General features: G+C 26.9%; 1 protein-coding gene across 4 annotated transcripts in view; it reads right to left on the minus strand.

Moving 5' to 3' along the window:
- Nucleotides 1-4508: 4508 nt before the first annotated feature.
- flr (actin-interacting protein 1 flr) overlaps nt 4509-26248 on the minus strand; it is a 62829-nt gene continuing 41089 nt past the window's right edge. The window contains exons 13-16 of one of the 4 annotated variants that reach the window (XR_012756483.1): nt 16112-16262; nt 11183-11323; nt 10277-10392; nt 4509-4955 (exon numbers count right to left, since the gene is read on the minus strand). Coding sequence is in view for 2 of the 4 variants with exons in the window: in XM_075366361.1 (XP_075222476.1) it covers nt 11214-11323; nt 16112-16262 (261 nt within the window). In the remaining 2 variants the exon portion in view is untranslated. Of the gene's footprint in view, nt 7225-10276; nt 10393-11182; nt 11324-16111; nt 16263-26248 lie in introns of all 4 variants that reach the window. The other 3 variants (XR_012756482.1, XM_075366361.1, XM_075366360.1) reach the window with 3 other exon arrangements.

The raw sequence follows: 26248 nt of genomic DNA on the forward strand, positions 1-26248 counted from the left end.
TTTCATACAATCTCCAATATACCCTTCCTCATTGCTTGAAATAATGCAAGATTAGATCAAAACCAATTAACACTGAATTTAAATTCCCAATGACCTAAATTTATTAGGTTACTTCTAACGTAACTGTGGTTTAATAACAGGGCTACCCCAGGAATAAGTCAGTTACATTCTTGATTAGCACAATACTTCACATACCATACACATCTTATAAGAATGATGTCCACACACCACAGCAGATTTCTTAGCAGAGATGCAAAGCCAATACTTATTATATTTGATTAATCTGAATCAAATTTTCATTACTACAAATGCTATTGCCTGTTTCTCTCAGTGTTTAATATGTGTGAAAAAATAGAAAATCCTGCTAAATATGAAATTAACTTTTTGATTCTAGAAAAGTTACCATAGTATGGGTACCATACTTCACGTTTTTGAATTAAGATTGAATGCTCTAGGTGAATATTGCCTGAGTGAGGTTCTGGGCGGTACACCGAGTATTCACTGTACTATCCTGATTTGACATCCAGTGACTCAATTGTTTCCTAAAAGAAAATAATTGTGAGGTGATAATCATCTCTAAAGTAATGTTAGTGTTAAAAAAGCTATTACCAATTGGCTGACAAAACTGGGTATGTATTACCATAAAAATGAAAGAAAAAATTACTGACAAAGTAATTAAATTTAAACAATAACTAGGCAGAGACATAAAGAACATTTTTTTAGAAACTAACAAAATTTCATTTCTGTTAAGGACCAATTAAATTTTTTTTAACCACTACTTATTTTAAATAAACCCTACCAAAAAATTAAAGTAGTTTTTTAAAGTTATGCACATATAAAAACAACAAATTTAGTTGGGAGATTTAAGTAAAGTACAAATGTGAGTTCTCATGAAAATTAATAAAACTAAAGAGGTCACTAAGTAATAAAACAAAAATATAAACAATATAAGAGTACAAAAACTCCATTTATTTATTACTCACCTAATATTATTATAATGATTACTGTACATACAAGCTAAAAAGGAAAGTGCAGAAATATAAACAAACAAATCAATGATTATTTTCAACAAATAATAAAAAAAACACTTCAAAATTTAATTTCTCACAAATAAAAAAAAAAACTAAAAACAAATTATATCAACCTAATAGTAAATGCAAACATATGTAAAAACTCAACTTTTGATTATGTTCAGATTAAAATAAAATATAAATAAACAAAAAAAAGTATAAATAAATGCTTATGTATTGGAAGTAGAATACAGAAATATATGTTCATATGATGATAGTATTATAAAAGAAAAGCTTTATAATAACTAATCTATGAAACAGACACATTTAAAAATCTCACTGGCAATCTTTTTTATTATTAGACAGTTTTATTTCACTTTAAAATAAAAGCACATAAGATTTCACTTTAGAATAAAATCACAAAAGCAATTTTTTTTCTGGAGGTAAATTAAAAGGATGTACTTGTTTTACCTGCTTCATATCTTTTCTATCATTAATGAAATATTAACAGACTATTCAGTAAATTTTTATACTAAAGAATTTTTTATTTATATTTAATAGAATAATATTTCAAAAGAATAAAACCATAATTATACCTTAATGTAAAATGTTAAATATAAAAACAGAATGTAGGTTCAAATTGTGTGACTGTTAATTAAAGAAAAACAAATAACTAAAAAGTTATAAAAAATGGTTTATATTAACAGATTAAAACATGTAATTAAAACACACTCCCTAATTTACCAAACAATCCAAGCATTATTGGAAAATAAATATATATAAGTACAATACAGAAAAATAAATATAAATGCCTTTCCATTTCCCTAATACATTTATTTCTTAAATGTATTGTAATATAAATAATTAAATAAACAATAAAGGAACTATAAAATTAAATAAATATTTAATGACAATCTTTATATATATTAAAGATTTGATATTTTTGGTATTAAATATTTTTATTTTTATTTTTTTTTTTAATATTTAATGACCAAATACCAAATCTTTAATATATATAAACAAATGTTATCCAAAATAATATAAAATTGTTATCAGATAACAAATTTAAAATTAACTAATTTTTTTATGAAATACTTTAATAAGGACAGATAATATTTAAATTTATTTATGCAAATACCTAATAAAAAATAATAAAATATCTTGATTTTCTCTTTCAAACAAAAACAGCTTTTATTTTCTAATTATTTTATCAAGAGAAATTGTTCAGTAACTCTGCAAAACAATTTTTCAAAAAGCTAAGTAGCTTTTAGCACTAATAAAGCATAATGGACCTAACTTTAAAATCTTAACTGAGAAAAAAAAAATTGAATGGAAACTAGGCTGATAGAGAAATACAAAAAAATTCAGTTACATAATTTCTCAAGTGTAAAAAAAAATGAAACAGCATTTGAAATTAAACCTTCTTGAAACACAATATCAAGACAGGATTTAAAAAAATGATCAACAAAAATTATCTGCCAATAATTGTCAACAGGGCAGATTAAAATATATTGCTAAATAGTTTATTGAAATATGCTAAAACTTAAAATGTGACAAAAATTTAATTATATAATCATATAAAAAAATAAATATGCAACTACAAAAGTAGAAGACAGTATTATTAATTTAAATCCACTAGTCGCTTACATAAGCAGCAGAATAAGATACTTAAATATGAAATAACTTTTCATTTAATAATTCTACCATTTTTCAATATTTAAATCATTAATTTATTATAAATCATGCAATGAAAACAGCTACATAAAAGAAGATCAAAGAAAACAGCAATAATGTGAGCTGAGCTTAACTAAATATATATTTTAAAAAATAAAACACTGAAATTAATTACTGAATTTCTACCCTCAACATAACATCTGAAATGTAACAATTTTCTTTGACATCTATCCAATTTCATGGTATAAAATAATGAAATATAATAGACAGATAAAACATAATAGTATTAACAATGAAACTGAGGTTTGATTGTCAATCATGTTCAACCCTGTGTGTTAGGAGGTAATTTTGTTGTAATATTACCAATTTTAACAATAAAATAACTCATTAAATAATGTTGTACAAAAGTGATGCCTTAAAAAATATAAATACTTGCAGTTCTTTTAGAAAGCTTAATTAACAATTGATAATTAAATTTTCCAATTATCTAAAATCATTATAATTACTACTTTTAGACGATTTATTCCAAGAACCAGATCTCATTCTTAAAAATAAAATTATTAATTTTTTTCATAAATCCCCAGCAAGCATGGCAAGCTAAGACTGAATTAATAGTGATATCCACATTGAAACAATTTATATCTATTTAAATTAGTTTCAAATGTAGTATCATTACTTTGATTCTAATTGTAAAAACTTTAAATTACTTGAAATTATTTTAAAAGATGGCTTTAATATTAGCAATTTTCAATAAATTGAAGTTCTTTTTTGAATTTACAATAGACATGATTTTTCTATATGTATATAACATCTTTTACACATAATTCTAACGAGAATAATATTAAATTCCATATGAAATTCATTAAAATAAATCATGTTCAATCTTAACGTAAATATATTACATACAGTGTAATATACATGATGTAGGAAGGTATTATCAGTTTTTATATAATTTAACTAATGCATCAGGACCTTGTAAAGATGCATTTCAATACTTAAAGATACATTTCAAAACAAAAGCTAATAAAAAAATCATATAATGTCAGTACAAAAGAAAATATCTTTAATATCAATTTGTTTCTTAAAATAAACATTTTTTAGATTTTATGTATGATTTTACATTTCTTTTGAGTGTATCCCAAAACCAAAAATATTTGTCAAGCCCTACATCCTAAACTATCTACTTTATATATTTAACCTGCCTTTCTTTGAAGGTTTTGCCAGCTACAATTTTTCCTAGTATTAATTAACTTTTGATGCTTGAAGATACCACCGACCTTGGCATCTACTTTTTACAAGATTCTGCCATAAACTCTTCTCCAACTCAAATTAAAATCTCTTAACAACCTACATATTTTAAAGTGCTCTTGCAACATCACATATTACCCAATTCAACAGTAATATCAAACATTACCTGAATTTAAAACTCAGAGTTAGTATGCGACTATGACTGATGTCATAATTTCCTGTACTTAGTAATAATTTAAAAATGGGCATGTAAATTAAAAATAATAAATGTAAAACAAATTAGGAAAATAAAATTAAAATAATAAAAAAATGACCACTTTGAATAAATAATAAAAAAAAACTGAATATATTTCTCAAGATATATAAATAAATAAATACATAATTTTAATAAAAATTAGTAATTGGTGAACATAAACCAGGATGACTATAATAACATTTCTATACTTTATCAATTATAGAATATTTAAATATAATTATAATTTTAAATATAATATACAAAATTAATAAATAAATGAATGGATAGGATTCCTGAAAATGATAAATGATACAGTAAACAAATAATTAGATGCAGGCTAATAATATAGCTAATATGTATTTCCTCATATAAAATGATATTACATAACACAAAGCACAGCCTTTTATTTACATGACACTGGATTTATATAATATAAAATATAAAAATTACTAAATTAACTGATAAATCAATTGTCCTGTAACAGATATCTTAGTCAGAATTTGGTAATTGCTGCTGTCGTAATTTTTTTCTCAGCCATTCTGTTTTGCCTGTTACGAGTTACACACTTCACAGCCTGGACAAGATCTGGATTCCATTTTTATAACAAGCATTAGTGTTTGGTACTTCCATATGACATGGAAACTAGTATTCACCAGGTAAAAAGTAATGCACATGATGAAATTTTTACATTAATTTTTAATGAAAATGTCCATTTATCTAATGATGTAATCCATGATTCACTGTAGTTCTTCAATTTCTTTTTAAGCAACTGCAATGTTGATGGGCAACTTGATCAAAACAGATATACACAGCTATAATTAAAATGTCTGTCCATTGATATTGAATAAGAGATCAAAAAACAAGACAAATCCAAATTACAAAAAAAAAAAAAAAATACAATGACTCGCTAAAATAATATACTCCTTAACTAATAAATAAGTAAATGCATATATTTTTTAGACACCTTATCATTTACAACCACCATGTGTGAGTAAAGTAAATTTAAATTGTCTGACTAGTTTACAACATTTGTAATTCCATATAATATAAAATTAAATTACATTAATTAATAGAATAAATTCCAAAACATAAAATACGGAAAGAAAATAAGGTGTAACTTTAAATAACCAAAATATTTAAAATTTTTTTTACTTTAACAAGATAAAACTGAATTATTATACTAAATCAGTAGTCTTAATAACTTACACAATCCTAGTTTCACACAATCCTCAAAAAAGTAGCTAAAAAACATTTTTTATACAACCTCTTAAATAAAAACAGTGTTATTATTAAAAGAAAAAGAAAAACAGATTTCTACAAATATTAGCATGTTTTTCTATTATACAGAATTCTTATGTAGTACACAGAAAGTAGTTGTGTGAAACTTAAAAGATTCTTACTTTATTGTATGAAACAGGAAAATATAAGATTCGTAAGAAAAGGTTTTTACCAGTATACAAAAAATATTAACAAGTCTAAATATCAAATAAATAAAAATATATGAGGTGAAATGATTAATTTAATACTGAAATAAAAATATCAATGCTAAAGTATTCACTTTTTTAAAAGCCACCAAAACTGATTAAAACTTTCAACGGAAATTAAGTGGTTGACAAAATAATTAAAAATTAGATTACAAATAACTGGATATATGAAAGTTAAAGTTTGATACAAGTTGGCTTTTAATAATAAGTTCACTATAACTTCATCTTTTATCTACTGTGTTCATTAAATGATAACAGTTTCATTTACAAGAAAGACTAACTATCTATTTCTGCTAAACATTAGCTTTAACTGTCCCTAATATAAAAATAACCTCAAGATGGAAATACAAAGTCTTCTAATCATCAAACAAGTTTCTTTCTCATAATCATGATACAATTATAAAAACTTATTGATTACTGATGATATACGTTTCAGACAAGGCCAACCAACACTGCAATGCAAGATGCGCTGCAACACTGCAACTGTTTATAATGGTGTCTGTATAATGCAACAGAAGTTTTGTTAATAATTTATAATATGTTGACAACCCCTTTTTAAAAAATCAAGATTTACATAGGAGCAAAAAATTCTTCAGTTAATGAGAACACACACATATACGCGCGTGCATGTGCACACACTCAAGAAGATATTAATGGACTCAAAACACTATGTAAAAAAATGATTACATACAAGAAGAATAAACATTTATACTTTTACTTTATTTTTTTATTTATATTTTTACTTTTAATGGAGTAATTACATTTAGGGGAAGTAAAACGAAGGAAAAGTTCTAGTTTTTCATGGGCTTATCCCTTCTCTGAGATTATCTTGGATACATGTTATATCTTCATCTACTATACAACTAATTTAATTACATAACTATTATAAAGTAAGTTTCTCTGGCTGAGAAAGTGTTAATGTTTTCACTTACTTTCATGGAGTTTTTCTTAGCATGCCAATTAATCGGCAAGTAGATTATAAGGCTTCTGGTAAAACCCTTTTCTCTTTACAGTTTTTAGAAATCTGAATTTAACTGGTGCATTTTCATAAAGGTGGGAATTTCTGGACATATAAGTTTTAATACATGTATTTATGGTATTTTATATTTTAGAGGATTAATAAAAAAAAATATATGTAATTATATAAAAATAAAAAATATATTGAAAATAAAGAAAAAACTAGTGACAGCTCAAACAAAAATTCTTACATGTCGCCTTTTAAATATTCTATTTCTAACTCTGTAAAACACTTTTCTCATAAGACCTGTATTATAAACTAAAACTATTTTGTAAGAATTATTGAAATATAAAATTTGATAAATCCAATGTCTTGTCATGCATTTACTATATATAAACATTAAGAACATATAAATCTATACCCAGTTTTAAAAATAATCATTTAAAATAATTTTGATATTTTATAAATAAACATGACAATTACATTTTTTTATAATACACAAAAGTAATAATAATCAATAATTTTATAAAATATCAATAAAATTTAATCATCTGATGAAGACCATCTTCAACTGTTTGATTTCTGATTTTTGTGGTTTAATGTAAACACTGATCACTGAAAGAAAAAAACCAACAGGATTAAAAATTTTTTCAAAACTTATCCCAAAAGCAAACCAGTGTAAAGAGATTAATTAATAATTACCAGTTTCTACTTAGCTTTCATCAACCTACAAGCTGAAGTAATTAAAATTAACACATTAAATGTAATCAATACTATTTTTAAGTAGGAAAACTGTGAATTAATAACAGCGAATAGACAATTAATCACAACAGGTCAAATTTCCACCATATCCAGTAGCTTTTATTCTATTTATAAACAAAGTATAATAATTTAACAGTTTTTCAATGTGCAACTTCTACTTCATGAGCAATGTTGCCTATTAGGCAATTTTATATTTTTCAGTTATGATCCTCTAGAAATGCTTTTATAATCTTGGTATCATCAAAAATCTGAAAGTTTAACTTTATTGACAAATAAATAAATGCCATGCCTGACCGGGATTCAAACCCGGAACCTCCAGATGAAAGGCTGAGATGCTACCACTCCACCACGGAGATCAGCAGAGTGGTAATTACATGCTCAAGGTAAATTGCACACTAAGTTTTTACATTGAGGATGAAATGAATTGTATAACATGTGAAAAATGCCACACCTGACCTGCAATCACAATCTTTCACATGAAAGATGAAAACACTATCATCATCACTCACCACAGATTTGTTTATACAATTCATTTTTGAGAAATTAATTTTGTAATTTTAAACCTTGAAGCAGCAATTTAAAATTTATAGGTGATTTATAATTTTTTTCATTTTTATTGGTTTTTTTTTTTCAATATACACAGCAAATAGGTAACCATTATAATATTTAATGCACCTTACTAGTTTAGGATATTATACAGTTCTTAGAAATTCAATTGATCAGTATTAAAATTTATTTTCAACTCATATTTTAAGACCACTGCTTATTTTTAATTATTATACTTGAAAGAGTGCGATACATTATAAAAATGATAAAATAAGTCTACACTTAAAAGTGGACTCAAGTTCATTTCTGATATCATTATTATTAATTATATGACATTGAATCTACATTTTGTAACAACACAAAAGAAAATATTAACAAAAAAAAACTCTTTTAACTGAAAAATCAGTTATCATGATTGGTCCTTAAACACAAGTGTCTAATGAATTGAAAAATATGAACACCCAAAAATATAGTCAAAAGTAACTATGAAACATTAAAAACATAAACTTGTAGGTACATTAAAAAATTTTTTAAATCCAAAAAAAAGGTGAGTAAAACATGCTAAAATTCAATTCTGAAATTTTACAGTTGTAGAAAATACACAACTAATTACTTTGTGAAATCTGCCAGTAGAAGAATAAATATTCCCAAAAATAGTTTTTTTGAAAGAAATCTAGTTCTGTAAATAATATTCAAATAAATAATTTAATAAAACTATATAAGCTAGAGTATAATAAAGGTATTTTAATTTGATTCAGATTCAAATCATTTCTTCTTTATTAATTAAATGAACTGCCTTCTTCTTACTACTTAATATATGAAGTTGTTACAATTCAGTCACCTGAGTACATTTTTATCTACTTTCCTCACGGATTGTTAAATGATAAGTATTCTAAGGAGAAAAAAGGTGTTTCCTTCCTAAAGGCATAATGGTAAATAAACCTCCTAATGCTTTTAAAGCCTTTAAAGCAGTTGATCGCAAAAGCCAATACTAGAAAAGTTAAATGAATATTCACATACACATGTAGTCAGTATACATCTATTACATGTAACACACACACACACGATCACATATACATGTATTAACATACAGAATTCTCATTTTTAACTAATAATAAACTCTGGAAATTTGAGTGCTTAAGTGAATTCACACTACGCAGAACATTAAATAAATGATAATAAAGAACAACAAACGGTTTTTAAGGATGGAAAATACTTGTAAGAATTTACAAAACTTAAGTGTCAAAGTACCACCATCCAACAATAAATTACAAGTATGTAATTTTCTAAGTGGCTATAGGACAGAATTTTATTTATAATTATTTTATATGCTGAAGAAAAAAGAAAACATTGTATTTGTATATCGTTAATCATCAGAACAGTTTGTTATTTAAAAAGATTTTTAAAGAACGAAGATTTCACAAACCCTAATTTACAGGGAAAAAGCATGATGATGTTTTGTAAGGAGAATTATAACTGGTGCTACTGAAGATTAAAAAATAAATAAAAGGATGACAAAGTCAGTTAACAAGCTATACTCGGCTATGGTAACAATACCATTAAGAAAATCTCCTACAATTTCCTTTCAAGTATAAAAAACTAAAATTATGTCAACCTCACAATTACAGTTCAAGTTTCTAATTCACTGTGAATATTCACAATTTACTTGATGGAGCTAATCACACATTTTTAAATTTAAACTGAGGCAGTTTATATTGAATCATTTTATATTCTTCAATTTAGTTACTATTTCATGTTTCCATTTTCTGTTGACTTAATATGTTTTCATAAAATACTGAATTGACATTACTATATATATATATATATATATATATACTTCATTTTTCATAGAAAAGATTTTAAGTAAAGTCATATGTCAGTTGTTAAGTAGGCTACATTAATTGTTAATCTTTATTTTATTCAAGGGTTTTGCATTGTGAAAAAGTAAATTTATTGATACATAATCTTTAGTTATACTTTCCCAAACACAAGCTTTGCTTTATTCAGGAAAATAAGTTGCGTTAATTCTAATTTTTCTAAAATGGTACACATTCTTCACACATCACAAAATTTATCATCCATCATAATGATTTTTATTGGGCATCAGCCTGTTATCGATAAACAGATAACCTAATTTCATTTTATTCATATTATTATGGCTATTAAATGTTTACAAATGTAACTATGAATAAATGTACTATATGATGTCATATACATATTTAATGCTGAAAGTTTTGATATTTCATTCACAAACATTGATTATTTTTTAGATTTACAGCTAATTATAAAATAGTGAAGAATTTTGTTGTGAGGAGTACAAATTTCTTTTAGAACCTTAAAAAATTATTCTTTTAATTACCTATCAACTATATTTTCTTAAAATAAAACTTGAATAATCTTTTTTTACAGTTCTTTGCTTCAATTAAATGACTGTTTACTCTTTATTACTTAAAATCTTCATTTTATTCAGTATTCCTGCAAAAAGTAAAAATTATTGCATTTTAAAGTTACTTTAAAGATTCATAAAATAATTTATAAATTTCATTAAATTCAGAAATTCTGTGCTCAATAAAAACACGTAAATTTTATTTTATTACTTTATTTTTAATGTTTGTAATGTGTCAATTGGGAAAATCAATTAAATTTTGAAAGACACATTTTATAAATAGGTTGTGTGTGTGTGTGTGTGTGTGTGTGTGTGTGTGTGTGTGTGTGTGTGTGTGTGTGTGTGTGTGTGTGTGTGTGTGTGTGTGTGTGTGTGTGTGTGTGTGTGTGTGTGTGTGTGTGTGTGTGTGTGTGTGTGTGTGTGTGTGTGTGTATTATATATATAAACAAAAAGCAACTGCAAATAATGACTTGATATTATATCAATAGGTTTAAAATAAACAACTTACACATTCTATGAGCTGTTTAAAATGACAAAAATAAAATATTGCTGAGCATATCACTGATGTGTTGGAAGTTATAATTTTTTGTGGGCATAACACTGATTGGCACTCACCAGACCATCTAATTCAGATTATTCTAAACCAATTCACAAAAGTGAAGATGGTTGTTTACATGATTCTAAACAATAAATATTCTAATAATGAGCATTAACTGGTGACTAGATTCAGGCTTACAAATTTTGTTTACTGTCTTGTAAATTTGTAGTTTACAAATATTTTCACCAAATTATTTTCAAAATATCCAAGAATTCAAAACATATCAGTGTAGGAAATTAAGCTTCCTTAAGTAATTAAAAAAAAAACACAATTAAAATTACCTGGTGTTTAAATCAATGTAGAGGAAAGATTTTATATTGGAGTAATGTTCCAAATTTTAGTATTGCAGTCTTGCCCAACTGATATTAATGTTTCATCATCAACCCAAGCTAAACGGGTAATCTGGCTCTGAGGATGTGCATCTAATGAAACAAAAAAAATAAGCTAATAAAAAATAATTATGCTCACAAAATAAAATAGAAATTAATTTACATGCATCCCATTCACTAAAAAATAAAAAAAGTATTGCTCATTACTTTTTGTTCAAACTGATAAAATCTTAAGGTAATTGAGAAAGCCTAGTTTCAGTTCCATCAATGTTTTCACACTGGTCATGTATGCATACCAAAACCAATGACTGATACCACGGTAGACATGAGTAAAACACTCCATAATAGACCAGAACTCTCCCTTCAGAACAAAGCAATAAACTTTTATTTCTTACCATCTGATGTTCTGCAATTCTGTAAGGGTAGATGACAGTCAAATCCATAATTAATAAAGAAATTTAAGGAAAAAATATTAATTATATTAAAACACTGAGAAAAGCAATTCTACATAATATATACGTATATATCTTTTGAAAATTCAAATAATTCATCAACATAATGATCACTGTGCTAATTAAATTCAATATTAACAACTTAATCACCAAAAAACAGAAACAGATAAAACCTAAAAAAAAGCTAATACCAATAGTCGATTTTTGTGGGATCCCGCATTATCAGTCAGTACACAAATTCTATAATTACATAAAATAAATATTAAAAATTACATATAATAAATATATATATATTTTTTTCATATACATTAATAATTTTTCTATTATTGTATTTGTATAACTGCATTCTAGTAAAAAACTATTACTAATCACAGAGTTTTTTCCTTGTTATATTTTTGTTAACTATTATGGTACTTTATATTCTGTTTTATCTGTTTTATTCTGTTTTATCATCTTTTTCTATAGTTTCATCATAAAGCCATTAAATACTACTATTTGTTTTATTTCATCTCTTACTTCTTTGAGTTTATTTTTGTTTAATAGCTCTAAAAATCAGGTTTTTAAATAGCTCTAAAAATCACAATAAAATATTGTAATACAATTTGTTGTGGATTTCCTACACAAAAGTCACAACAAACAAGAAATTAAGCTAATAAGGATATGTTTTTAATTAACAATACATTATATTCAATACATTTACAAATACTTTGAGTTTAGATTGAATCCTTAAATTAATTCATTAATTATGGATTTGACTGTTGTCATCTACCCTTACAGAATTGAGATTTAAAGTTTACAGGTATATAGAAGATTTAATTGATTTTGAAAAAGTAAAATGCAAAGAGAAATTAAATAAAATTTTGATTAAAAAAAAAATTAATTAAGGAATTATTGTAACAATAAGTATCACAATGCAATACAATATTTATATCATAAAAATTATAATAAACCTAATTTTTATAACAGTAATTATAATACATAGTTATCAAAAACAAAAAACATAATCAAATAACAATTTAAGAACTTTACTATTATATTTTTTGATAATAAAGAAAAATTTATAATTTCAAATGCTTTCAAATTTAATTTAAATGATAGTAACAAGTATAATAAAATTAAAAATATCACAATTGATATGGAATATAATATTGAAAGAATGGATTAGATAAGCATCAAATAAGAAATAAAATCAGCTATAATATAAAGAATAACATAAAAAAAACAAAATATAAACAAATGATTATAAAATATGAGGATATCAAACTAAAAAAATAAGCTAAATGATAATGATTATTTTATTATGTATAAAAATAAGTACCAAGAACTTACGAATAATTACACTGAAGAAAATGATTTTTAACCAATAAAAGATCCAACAAACAAATACTTAAAAATTGTAAGATTTAATTTCTAAATATAAACCAATATTTAATTATAAAACCAATATTTAATTATATTTACTCAAAATTACATCCATACATACAATCACCCCCAAAATTTACTGGATTACCAAAATTTCATAAAATAAATAATCGTATAAGACTTTGAATATATTTTAAAACAGCACCTGGATATTTTACAGCTAAAATAATAGATAAAATACTTAGAATAAAAATGAATCTTAACTATAAACAAAATTAAACATTTTTACAAAGTGATAAATAAATAAATTTCTATTAAAGCTAACACTAAAATGATAAATTATGATATTACTAACATGTACCCTAATATACCAGTAGATAAAACAGATATAATAAAAAATAGTATAACGGAAAACCCAGACTACACTAATGCATTTCTCACACTTATAAGGAATATTTGTCTTCAAAATCACTTTGAATATGAGACAACTGCTATTCACAAACAGTAAGATTACCAATGGGATCACCTATATCTACAAGCATGTCTGAGATTTTTATACAAAATTTTTAAAGTATAATAGTTCATAGTATCCTGAGTAAGCAACAGATACTATAATGGATAAGATATATATAGATGATATTTTGGTCATATACGAGGTGCTACCCAAAAGTTCGGAGAATTTGAATTTTGCGCGCGAACCATTGCTGGTACAACCTGCTGCCGCTAGATGTGGCTAACAGTACTCTTTGTGAATCAGTGTTCCAACAGCTGTGACAGTGAGAGGCTGCATTGTTGACTTTTTTGCAGTTGTGTAACGTTGTGTTTTACTCTTCGGCGAAGTTCTAAATGGCAGATTTTAAAGAGGAAAGAACCTGCATCAAATTTTGCTTCATACTTAAAAAAACTGGTGCAGAAACCCATCGCATGCTTGTGGAAGCATTTGGTGACAATGCTATGAGTAAAAGTAAAACCTTTTTGTGGTACAAGCGATTCAAAGATGGACAAATGACAGTCAATGACGATGAGCGTTCAGGAAGACCATCAACAAGCGCAACACCGGAAAACATTGCGAAAGTGCGAGAGGCTATTGTTGCAGATTGTAGACAAACAATCCATGATCTTTGTGCAATCGTACAAATGTCATATGGGTCTGTGCAATGCATCTTGTCGGACAATTTGAACATGAGACGCATTGCTGCAAAATTTGTACAGAGACTGTTGAACAGCGACCAGAAACATAGTGAATTGAAAAATTCAGCCAAAAAATTCCCCACCCATCCTATTTACCTGACCTTGCCACGTGCGACTTTTTTCTTTTTCCGAAAATAAAATTTCAATTGAAAGGCCGTCGTTCTAACACAACTGAGGAGATTCAGGAAGAAACACAGAATGTGCTTCGAACACTTACACCTGCAGACTTCCAGGGATGCATGGAATCATGGGAAAAACGCTGGGATCACTGTATCAATGCCCAAGGGGATTACTTAGAAGGAGAAAATGGAAATTATAAGTTATAGTAAGCTATTTTTATTTTTATGGTAAAATTCCCTGAAATTTTGGGTAGCACCTTGTATAACCCAAGTATTAATAAAGAACATTTGATCAAGTTAAATAAACTTAATTATAATAAAGATTTAAAATCTGCAAGTAAAATGGAAAATTACAGAAAAATACATATTTTAGATATTGAAATTCAAATAAACAAACAATATTATAAAAACATCAGTTTATAGAAAACACAACAAATAATACAATACATGTAAATTCTAATCACCCATGGTCACAAAAAATTAATAAATAGATGAAATAAAACAAATAGCAGTATATAATGGTTTTGATAGTAAAATTAGAGAAAAAGTTTATAAAAAACGGAATATAAAGTACTATAATAATTTTACATAAAATGTAACAAGAAAATAATAATTATACAAATAAAATAGCAGAAAAAATTACTATGTATATGAAAAAAATAAATATAAAAAAGCATATAAACCAAATAACCATGTTATAAAGTATTTAAGGAATAGCAATAATAAAAACAGAGGTGATTTAAGGGGAATATACAAAATTAAATCTAATGAATGTAATAAAATTTATATTGGTAAAACTAACAGTTCATTTAAAAAAAGGTTCACAGAAAATTAAATGCTTACAGAAACAAGAGAAGAGGTATACCTAATGTGAGCGACCATTTATTGCAATGTGACCATAGTATTATAGATTGTAAAAACAATTAAAAAATTTTAGAAGTTTGTATAATGTTAAAAAAATGAATATACTTTGAAACATATTACTTTTATAAATTTAAACAAAAGTATAGAATGATGACCACCGATGATGTCGTAATTAAAGATATGGTGAGTTGTAGAGGTTGGCAACAATGATATTATGAAAAAAGGAAAGTATAAAGGTTTAAATTTACATCATTCCAGTAATGGCAGTGAAGTTGTGTTGTTCATACAGATTTTGTAGTTATTAATACTGTTTTATGTTTTCTAAATTTTTAATTTTTGTATTATGTAATTATAGAATTTGTGTACAAACTGATGATGATGCGGGATCCCGCAAAAATTGACTATTGGTATTAGTTTTTTTTAGGTTTTATCTATTACTGTGTTTTGGTGATTAAGTTATTATATTGAATATATACATAATAAAAAAATAATAATCTAGTGTAAAACAGCAGGAGGTGGGAAATATGCATATTACTATCAGCGCAGAAAATATGTTTACTCAGGCTTGAGGCTTTACGAAAATAAAACCGTTCATCAAATTTTGAATCAAATTGTATTATCTTTTAGAATATTTTATGTTGCATTTGCTGATATTAAACTTTTTTTACTAAAAAAAAATATGTTTTCACAGAAAGAATGGAAAAGGTACGTTTTTTGAGCTTTATGTTTTGTACCTTGACTACGCTTATTATTAAAATCCCAAATCCCAATAGATTTGTATACAGCTTCACCATATGTTATTGAAAAAAAAAGTAAATAATAAAATGTCAATAAATTTAAAAAAAATATTAATACCAACATTATCACTATTAAGTAAAGTAATAAAAACTTACTCTTAATAATTGTATGTTTCGCAGGTTTTGCAACACTCCATATAATAATAGTTGTGTCTAAACTTCCACTAGCTACTTGTTCTGAATTTGGAGACCAAGCGACACAATTTACTCTTGCATTGTGGAAACCCCATTCTTTATCATGTGCTAACTAAAATATAATTAAGAGAGAACAATTAGAAAGATTAAGAAAAAGTGCACACTGGGTGGTATAAAGTAAGGTAAAGAATATTAATTATATTAAAGAGCTTACACCACTGAGAAAAGCAATTTATATGTATATATTACATATATATAAAATAAATAAGTAATCTAGTGTAAGATGTAGCAGGAAGTGGGAAATATACATATTATTATCAGCACAGAAAGTATGTTTACTCAGGTTTGAGGCTTTATAAAAATACGAGGTGCAGCTATTAAGTACGAGACTAATGATGTAAAATATTTTATTTTAAATTTATACATATTTAGTTATTATACCCTTCGATATATATCCCTCCTCTATCCTATAACACTCCATGTAAATTTTCCGTTGTTTGCAACAGTACTAGAAGTCTTCTTTTGTGAGCTCTTTCATGACACATGCTGTTTTTTCTTTCACGCTGTTTTTGTCTGAAATCTTGTTCCTTTAAATGCAGATTTGACCTTGGGGAACAGATAAGTCACATGGTGCCAAATCAGGCAAATAAGGCAGATGGTCTAACACTGGGATGTTATACTTGGCTAGAAACGTCTTGATAGACAATGCAGTGTGAGCCAGTGCGTTGTCCTGATGAAGAACCCATGACTAGTTATTTCACAATTCGGGTCGTTTTTTTCTTATTTTTTCACGGAGTTGAGCAAGGAACTTGAATAAAGACAAGAATATTTAACCAACGGTCATATCAGATCAGATTATCAATTTTTTCAATATTTTTATCAGTTTTTGACATGGTAGGGCGACCCAGGTGAACATCACCTTCAACATCTTCTCGGTCATCTTGGAAACGCTTAAACCACTGAATAGTTTAAACATAATATGTTTATCACGCATGTGATAAACATTCATTGCCATATACTTTTTTTAATAAAAGATAAGTTTCAGAAGCAGTTTTTCAAAGTTGCATATAAAATTTCACGACAATTCTTTGCTCTAATAAAACATTTATAATTATTTCAGTAAAACAAAAAAACAGATGTTATCCAAACAACGGCCACGGCCAGACAAATATGTCTACAGAAAATGGAGCAGCAACAATCAAGAGAGAAGGCTTAATGCCACACAGCTGTGGTCATTCGAATTTGGTGCATGCGCAGTTCTGTAGCAGCATTGGTCTCATTATTTAATAACCACACCTCGTAAAACCGTCCATCAACTTTTGAAACAAATTGTGTCATCTTTTAGATTATTTTATGTTACATTTGATGATATTAAACTTTTTTTTACTAAAAAAAATTATCACAATAAGAATGAACATGCATGATTTTTTGAGCTTTATGTTGTGTACCTTGATTTTGTTTGCTTGTTACAAAAATTCCATAAGACTGATCACATTCAAACTGTTAAACAACTTATTAATCGCCTATTAATTTCAGATTGTAACAGCTTTTTGAGTTGTAAAACCTTTTGATCAATATGGTAGATGGATGAGGCAAGGTTTGTTTGTACCTTCATGTTATTTTAGATTAATAAATATATTTGATATTATGTTTTGCTAAACATATATTTTGTTCAGAATTCAACACTTCAGTAAGGTGACTGAAAGAGGGAGAAATCGGTCTTCAACAAGTCAATTGTTGTCCCTTTTCAAATAACCTGTTGACCCAATGCTGCCAAATAGTAAAAATTATAATATAATGATAGTACAAATCTGTACCTACTAGCTAATAAGAGCTAGATCAACTAAAGTTGATTTCAAAAAATATACAGGTTATTACATCATGAATCACTATTATTTTATGAGATTATGTTTTCAAAAATTGTGCAAATAAAAAAAGTATTAATAATTGGTAAAAATAAAAATTATCCAATATTATTTTTTATCATACAACACGATTTTGATAGTACATACATTGAAATTTATTAATTTTTTAATCAGATAATACACCATGAATGATTGATTTGTAATATAAATCTCTTAATACTATCTTCTGTCTTCCTCTGAAAGTGGCAGAAAATAATTTAAAAATCCTACACTATGAGTACTATAAAAGTAATGACAGTGTAAAAATAAACGCTCTTAAAATGAAATTAAACTGGAAAACACTATGAAACAATTTGATCTATTTTGATAATTCAAGGAGAAGAGAGGATAAAGTAAATTAGATAAATAAGGTGAGAAGGTATTGAAAAGAATAATACGCCAAAATTTAATGAAAAGGATAAAAAAAAAGAAAAAAATCTTAGTTGGAGTACTCCCTATGTAAAAATTGCCTTTAAAAAGGATGGGAAAGAGGAAGAGAGATTGGGTGCTCATGACATTAGGAGGAGAAGCTACTAGGAAATGAAGAGGATACTCTGTATGGAGAAAAATTGAGGATTTTTCAGGCTGAAACCCATTGAAAGATAAATTCAGTAAAAAAGAAAAGAAAAATATTCAGTATCAAAGACTAAATCATCATCAACTTTCCACACAAATGAGAATATAATTCCTTTTCAAAGCCTTGTTGTTATATCAAGTTTTAATAATTTTGGACTATAGTTCTTACATCAGTTTTAAAGTTACAGTTTTAGGAGGAAGTTTTATATTCAATAAAAAGGATTTTGAAATAAAGTATTTACAAAATTTGAAAAAATTAGGTTTTCTTCAGAAATGTGTAAAACAATACCAATACTAGTATAAACAATACCAAAACTCATACTACTGTTTGCATGAACTGTAAATTCACATACCAAATACACTGTGACATAACACGTTAGTCAGGTATCAAAGTCCCATCTAGAGTCAAAAAGTGTATTTATTTGAATGTTGTAAAAAAAGAAAATAATCTTGCACGATATAAGAGAATTTTTATAGCAAACCCTATTATAAGTCTCCATGCAAATGTAATTGGAGGTGTATCTGTTAGTGAAACACGTGTGAGAACTTATGATTAAGTTCTTACTCCTGCTGGTCTAAGAACTTAACAGTGAATCAATATTCATTCCTCTTATGTATATCTTTAGATCAGTAAAATATGACTCACAATAATTTTGGGAAAATTATTTGTATGTAATAAAAATAAACCAAAATTCTACATTAACAATTGATATTTTATAATTAATATTATTACCAACTTACAGGGAAGACTGGTAGCACCTTTCTTCAGGAAGATGCTGAGTTTAAATCATGGTCAGGATTGGCATAAAATTTATTTATGTTTTATATATATATATATATATGTAAAACATAAATATTCATTTTAAATACTATTTTACAAAAATGATAATACTTATCATGTATAACGTGAGACTTTTATAATAGACTTATTTGTAACAGGCAAGTTTGATAACTTAATTGGCTTAATTTTTTACTATTAATAGAACTATTTAACAATAGTAACATAACAAACAATGCATGTTATAAATATTATTTACCAGCTATTGAAACAATAACCCTATCGATGAATATTTTTCAATCTCAATATCCTTTTAGTGGCAATGATATCACGAACAACTAGTAAGTAGATTTTTAGATTTGTGTTGGGGTCTCATCCAAAAAAAATTTCGTAAAAATGATATTTTCATTTTAAGTACGAGGGCTGGTTTTTTCAACATCTGATGGGCTATAAAAAAACACATTTACGTAACAAACTGATTTTATTACTAAAAGCTGAGTCGTATCTAACTTATTTTTCTACATAATCGCCAAAATGACTGAGGCATTTGTCGTATCACCACACCAGCTTTTCGATGCTCTCTTCAAAAAAGATTGCCGCCAGTGAGGTAATGTATATCTTGACAGCCATTGCCGCCAGTGAGGTAATGTATGTCTTGACAGCCTCCTGAAGTTCTTTGTTGGTAGTGAAATGTTATCTGCCTAACCATGCCTTCAATTCTCGAAAGAGGTGAAAATCACTAACGCTACGTCTGGACTATATGGTGGAAGGTCAAAAACTTCCCAATTGGATTGTTTAAGATCTTGCGTCATGTTGGCACAGTGTGGTTATGGATAAAAACCACACTGGATAAGAGCATGCCTCTTCATTTGTTCTGGATCACTCTGCAGAGGCGATGTAAAGACAAACAATAAATTTCCTTTGTTATTGTTGTCCTCTGCTCCATAAAGTCCATCAACAAGACACCTTTATGGCCCTGAAAAACTGTAGTCATTGCTTTCCTGTTGCTCAGTGTCTGTTTTAACTTTTTCAGCTTGTATGGAGAATTGTGCATCATCCACTGCTTAGACTGTTCTTTGGTTTCTGGATTATCATACTGAATCGAAGTCTCATTGCCAATAATGATAGACTTTAAAAAATCTTCCCCCTCATTATCGTTAACGTATGAAAAACATTAAGTGACATCACTTGCTGCATTTTGTGATCATCACTCAACATTTTTGGGATCCAATGTGTAAATAGTTTCCAGTATCCTAGGTCTTTAGTCACAATTGTATACAGAGAAGACATTGAAAGGTTCACTTATCGTAAACCTCTGTTGCGGACAAAATTATCAACATGCAAACCAGGCGTACAGTAGCGACAGACTTGCATCCTTGCCCACATTCATCATGGGCCCTTTTTTTTCTGTTCACCCTTTTTTAGGTTTCCTACACCACTCCTGTACACTACCATCACTCATTAAGTTTTCACCATATACTAGGTTCATTCTGCAATGGATTTCAACAGCACTACATCCTTCTGATTGCAGAAAACGTATCACACTTTGCAGGAACATCGATGATAGTGGCTATGTTCAATTGCCCATAGCTCAGCTCAGACTAATGTACTGGAGCTGGCATTGGCAGAGGTTATGGTGGGAGAGCGTTGCAATTGCACAATGTGCAGGCCTGGTTTCTATCTATATCTTGTTTACTTAGATGCATGGTTGGAGGTTGAAAAAAACAGCCCTAGTATAATCATAGTACATAAAAAAAAAATTTAATTTTTAATAAGATTCCTTAAAGTTTGTTGATACTGTTTCTTCAATATTTTTACAAAAATAACATTCTATGCGATTTACATTAAATTAACAAACTATGTAGATCACCAGAATCAATTTGGTTAAATAAGTACAAAAATATTGTTGCTTATTTAAATTAAAATAAAAAAATTCCATTATCTTGTGCAAGATAAATGTTAGAGATATGATTATGCGCTATATATGAAACATTAAGTTAATTTTTCTATTTAAAATCAACAAAGTAATTTTCTACGCATTTTCATAGACAACATTTGTTACACCAGTAAGAAACATTAAATTACCAATAATTACATCTAAAACACACTAAAATAAACGTTGAAAGAAAACAAGCAACAAAAGATCACTAGATAGAGTAAACTCTCACAAAATCCCAGTTTTCTAGTAATTTCAAACAATTGTATAAGAAATATTTTTAAATAAAAATATCATGTTTTAAAAAGGAAATTGTAATTTGATTGTATCATAAAAACATGCAATGGCAACAAATATGAACTTTTAGAATATGAATAGAGATTTAATCAGGTCCTGTTAACTAAAGTTGCAGCAGCAACTACAGTGCATTCAGAAAGTCACTGTGGATTATGCTTTAAAATTATGTGGTGCACTCTGTTCTTTTGGTGTTAGGTAGGTTACCCTGTGGGTTCAAAGGGCGTTGCTCAGCATTAAACCAAGACACCAGCTATTGAATTGTGATTGAATGTTTCATTTCGTGTTGTTGTGATCAATAGTTGCGAGAAACATAGTGGTTTTTTTTTTGGTAGAGGAACACATTTTTCTCTTAAACACGACTTTTGTGAAGGTATAACAAGTATACTTATTTGGTGAAGCACAAGTTTTCTGAAAAGTTTCCAAATATTCCTATTCCTCATCAAAATGCAGTTCAAACTCTTATCGAAAGATTTTGGGCAGCAGGCTCTGTTGAAGACACTGATTGAAGTGGAAAACCACCTTAACTAAGCAAACAGAAGCTGCTTGATATTTCAGATGCTATGGTTGAAAATCTATCAAAGTCTATGCATAAGTTAGCACAGCATCAAGATATCGAACTTGCTACCGCAGATAAAGCTGTAATAAAAAACCTGGAACTTTTCCCCTATAAAGTAATGTGTGTTCAAGAACTGATACCTACAGATCATCCTAAAAGGCTAAATTATTTTCAATGGTTTAAACATTTTATTGATCAAATTATCGTAGATATCCTCAACATTATGATTTTTACAGATGAAGCATGGTTTCATCACAGAGGGTATATTAATTCACAAAATACATGAATGTGATTGACAACTAACTAACTCCCGTGAATTACATGAACAATCTTTACACAAGTGAAAATTTGAATCTGGTTCGGTGTGAGCAGAATGCACTCTGTGGGTTCATTCCTTTATGAAAATACAGTCAGTTAATAGTGATCGTTATTGTGCTGTTTTAACAATCTCATTAGTCAGTTAATAAATAGAAGTAGAAATCAATCACGATTAGTGCCAACAAGATGGCGCCACAGCTAAAAGGTAAATGACGTTTTTAAAACTGTCTTTGGCAGTGAAACAAGCAATGTATCATAACAGACCATGCATGATTGATGAAATAAAAACCGCAATAATGGTCTATGTACAAGACATTCCAGTAAATCAGCTGGTTAAGTGTTTGAAAACAAATTGAAATATATGCAGTGCTGTATGTATTGATGTAGGAGGAGATCATTTTCAATACTTTCTATAAACTATTTCAGTTATTGTAATATTTGTTTCTATAAAATAATGAAATAAAAATGCGAAGTAATAATTAAGAAAGTTTTGTCATTACACTTCCATAGTTTCAGTGCACAACAACTTTTTAAACACCTGCATTATGGTTAAAACCTTTACTAATATTTTTTCTCAATGATATCTACTTTACTTATCTGTCTGTCAATTAATTACAAGAAATAATTTCTTCTTAAAAAAATTATTGGGCATGTTTTTACAATGTGAATGGTAATAATACAAGTCAAAAAACAATCTGTGATGTTTATAAGCAATTTTTAGCAGATTCGACACTGGTTTTCATTGACTTTTCGTGGTGAATTCTCCGCAAACATAAAAAATATTTGGAGAATTTTTACAAGTCCGATTTTTATTGATTGTAAAAGTCAAGATTTTTTAATGAATGAAAGTAAACTGAAATATTACAGAAATACTTACTTAATTATAAAAATAATAGTTTTAATTTATAAATACTTAATTACTTAAAATACTTCATAAAATTGTTTCAATATGGAGTGCAATAAAACACACACAACTTAACAAATCTTGATGTTCAATAAAACAATACCAAAAGTGTTTGGTCATAAAAATCTTTCACTAAATGTATGACATAACATAAAACAATCTTTATAATATGTATATGATAAAACTGATAAAACCAAAACTAAAGAACACAGCAAGTCGTACCAACAGCTGAAGAAAATTATATCACGTTGAATTACTTGACTCACTGACATGTTTATACATGGTTTGACATGAAATGACATCATTCGACTGTTATGTATCAAATATAGGTCTACAGCATGCATCACAATTTAAATCAAACAAGAATAAGCAAACATACAGATGTACTACGTTATTTGTATTGTTTGTTCCATAAATGATGGAACAAATAAATTTAAGGAATTGTAACTTTAGAATATTTTATGATGGGTTGTTTCAGAATACATAAAGCATAAAAAATACTACATAGAACACCTACTCTCTTTTCAGTTCCAAATTTTATGTTGACCAGTGTAATTAATATGAGGTTTTTTATTTATTTTTCTAAAAAAATGTTGCTTATGCAAGAAAATTATACAATGTATTTCACTCAAAATTTAATGTATTAAATGAACTGCAATTAAAAGGTTAGTATTGAACAGAAAGGGACAATAAAATACATAAATCAGTCCTGAATGATGGATGACAAAGTAAAATGAACATAAAATTATTCTTACAACATAGAAAAATATCATTTTAATCTATTTTCCAGTCTCTTTAAGGTTGGAGTTTCAGAATGATCCTGTTAAACGAGATTTTTTTCAGTACAATTTAAAAACATCATTTAATAGTGTTTCACAATGTATACACAATATAACTAAACAATTGACACAAAAACAAAAAAAAGCTAGAAATTAGAATGAAAAGAAACACAAATGCACAAAACCATACTAACATCAAATGAATAACAATCACAGTATACTCACTTTCTTCACGTGATTTTATAAAATAACAATCCAAGAAAGCAACAAAGATGTTATACAACATTAAATGGACATATTACATACAAAATACATTAAACATACAATATTAGCACATAAAATAATAAATAAATTTCACACAGGGACATTTTAATTTAATTTACTAAAAATATTAAAGAAATTTTAATAGATAAGATCGCTTTCTACTTGGTTATACTTGACTTCATATTACTATTTGGTAAAAAATACAAAAAATTTTATTGTGTACTAAATGATACCAATAGGATTTTAAAAAATGGCATAAATGTATTAATACAGAATAATTACATCCAATCCTACCAACTAACACACAAGAAGTTAAGACTTAAGTGTTAAATTTTGAAATCTTTAAGATACCAATATGAAGAATCAGGACTAACAAAAACATTTTAAGTGGAATTTAATAACAGAAATTAACATGTTTATGGCTTCACTAAGAAATTACGGGTGGAATTTGTATATCAGTGGAGTTCAAGTCCAGGGTACTGTGCTACCCATCAACCCTGGTGAAGGCTAGCAAAATTTTGAATGCTTTGTTGTTAAAATATATCATCAAAAACTATTTTTACTCAATTACAGTACAGGCAGTTAAAAAGGTTTTTATATGCTTTTTCCTACAAGGTTTTGGATTTTGGCTGATATTTGTTGATCAAGTAATTTTTATTTTATTTTAATTATTCAGTTAGATATCTTTTCAATAGAATGGAAAATATATTAAATATCTGTAGATTTAGTTGTTTTGGATGCTGTCATGTATATAACCATATTAAATTTTAAAAGGAGAAAATAATTCTTCAATGTGTTTTTTTATTTTCTTATTACAATGAATGAGTTTTACAATAAAAATCTTTATGATTACATGTCAAAGAATACCAGATTTGTTTGTATAATAAATTTGGGCTATTGTAGTTTTCAAACTATTAACTAAAAATCCATGCAGTTATGATGATACAAAACGGCCTGAGTCACAAAACAAATAACTCTGTTATCTTAAATTTATTCAAAGAACATTTTTAGAGATCCATTTTCCAGGGTTACTATAAATCACTAAATATTATAAAGAATTTATTAAAAGAGCTGTAGTTACTTTGTTAATTAGTTAAAATACAAAGACAGTCAGTTGAAATTATTTGATAAAATGTTGTACTTTATCCAATAAATAAATAATAAATTACGTAACACATAAAATACATAGAATAAGAAAATACAATTCAATTTACAGATAAAAGTGAATAATAAACAGAATAAAAATGCAATTTATAAGATAAATTGAGGCCAACCTTACAATATTTATATGGATAAAATTAATAGGCTCAAACTTGTGAAACAAAAAAACATGGAATAAATTGGAAGTTATTATTTGTTTTAAATCAATACATCCAAAATAGTATAACATATTTTAAATTTTATAAATAAATAAAAACCAATAATGAAACAAAAATGTAAAGAAAAAATATTAAACTTACCAATAAGCAGGCTGACTGCCATGAAGGCACCCTTATTCAAATTAATATAATAGGAATAATTTGCTTTTAATGGTTGCTTCATTATTCTTAAATTTTACCAAAAAATTACAACTGAACATACTACATTACATTACTATGGTTCTTTTAATTTATAATTTTTTTAAATATTATATATTTTACAATGATTTCAAACTGAAAATAGAGGTACATTGAAGAATGTTACGGGGCAGAAAAATAAAGGAATTAACTTATCTGCTTTGGTTGAGTCACCTGTTTTATATGTATATGCTTATTTACTGCCATAGAGATGTAAAAAAAAAGTAACA

This window comes from Lycorma delicatula, chromosome 5, assembly GCF_047948215.1.
Source record: "Lycorma delicatula isolate Av1 chromosome 5, ASM4794821v1, whole genome shotgun sequence".
Lineage (NCBI taxonomy): Eukaryota > Metazoa > Arthropoda > Insecta > Hemiptera > Fulgoridae > Lycorma > Lycorma delicatula.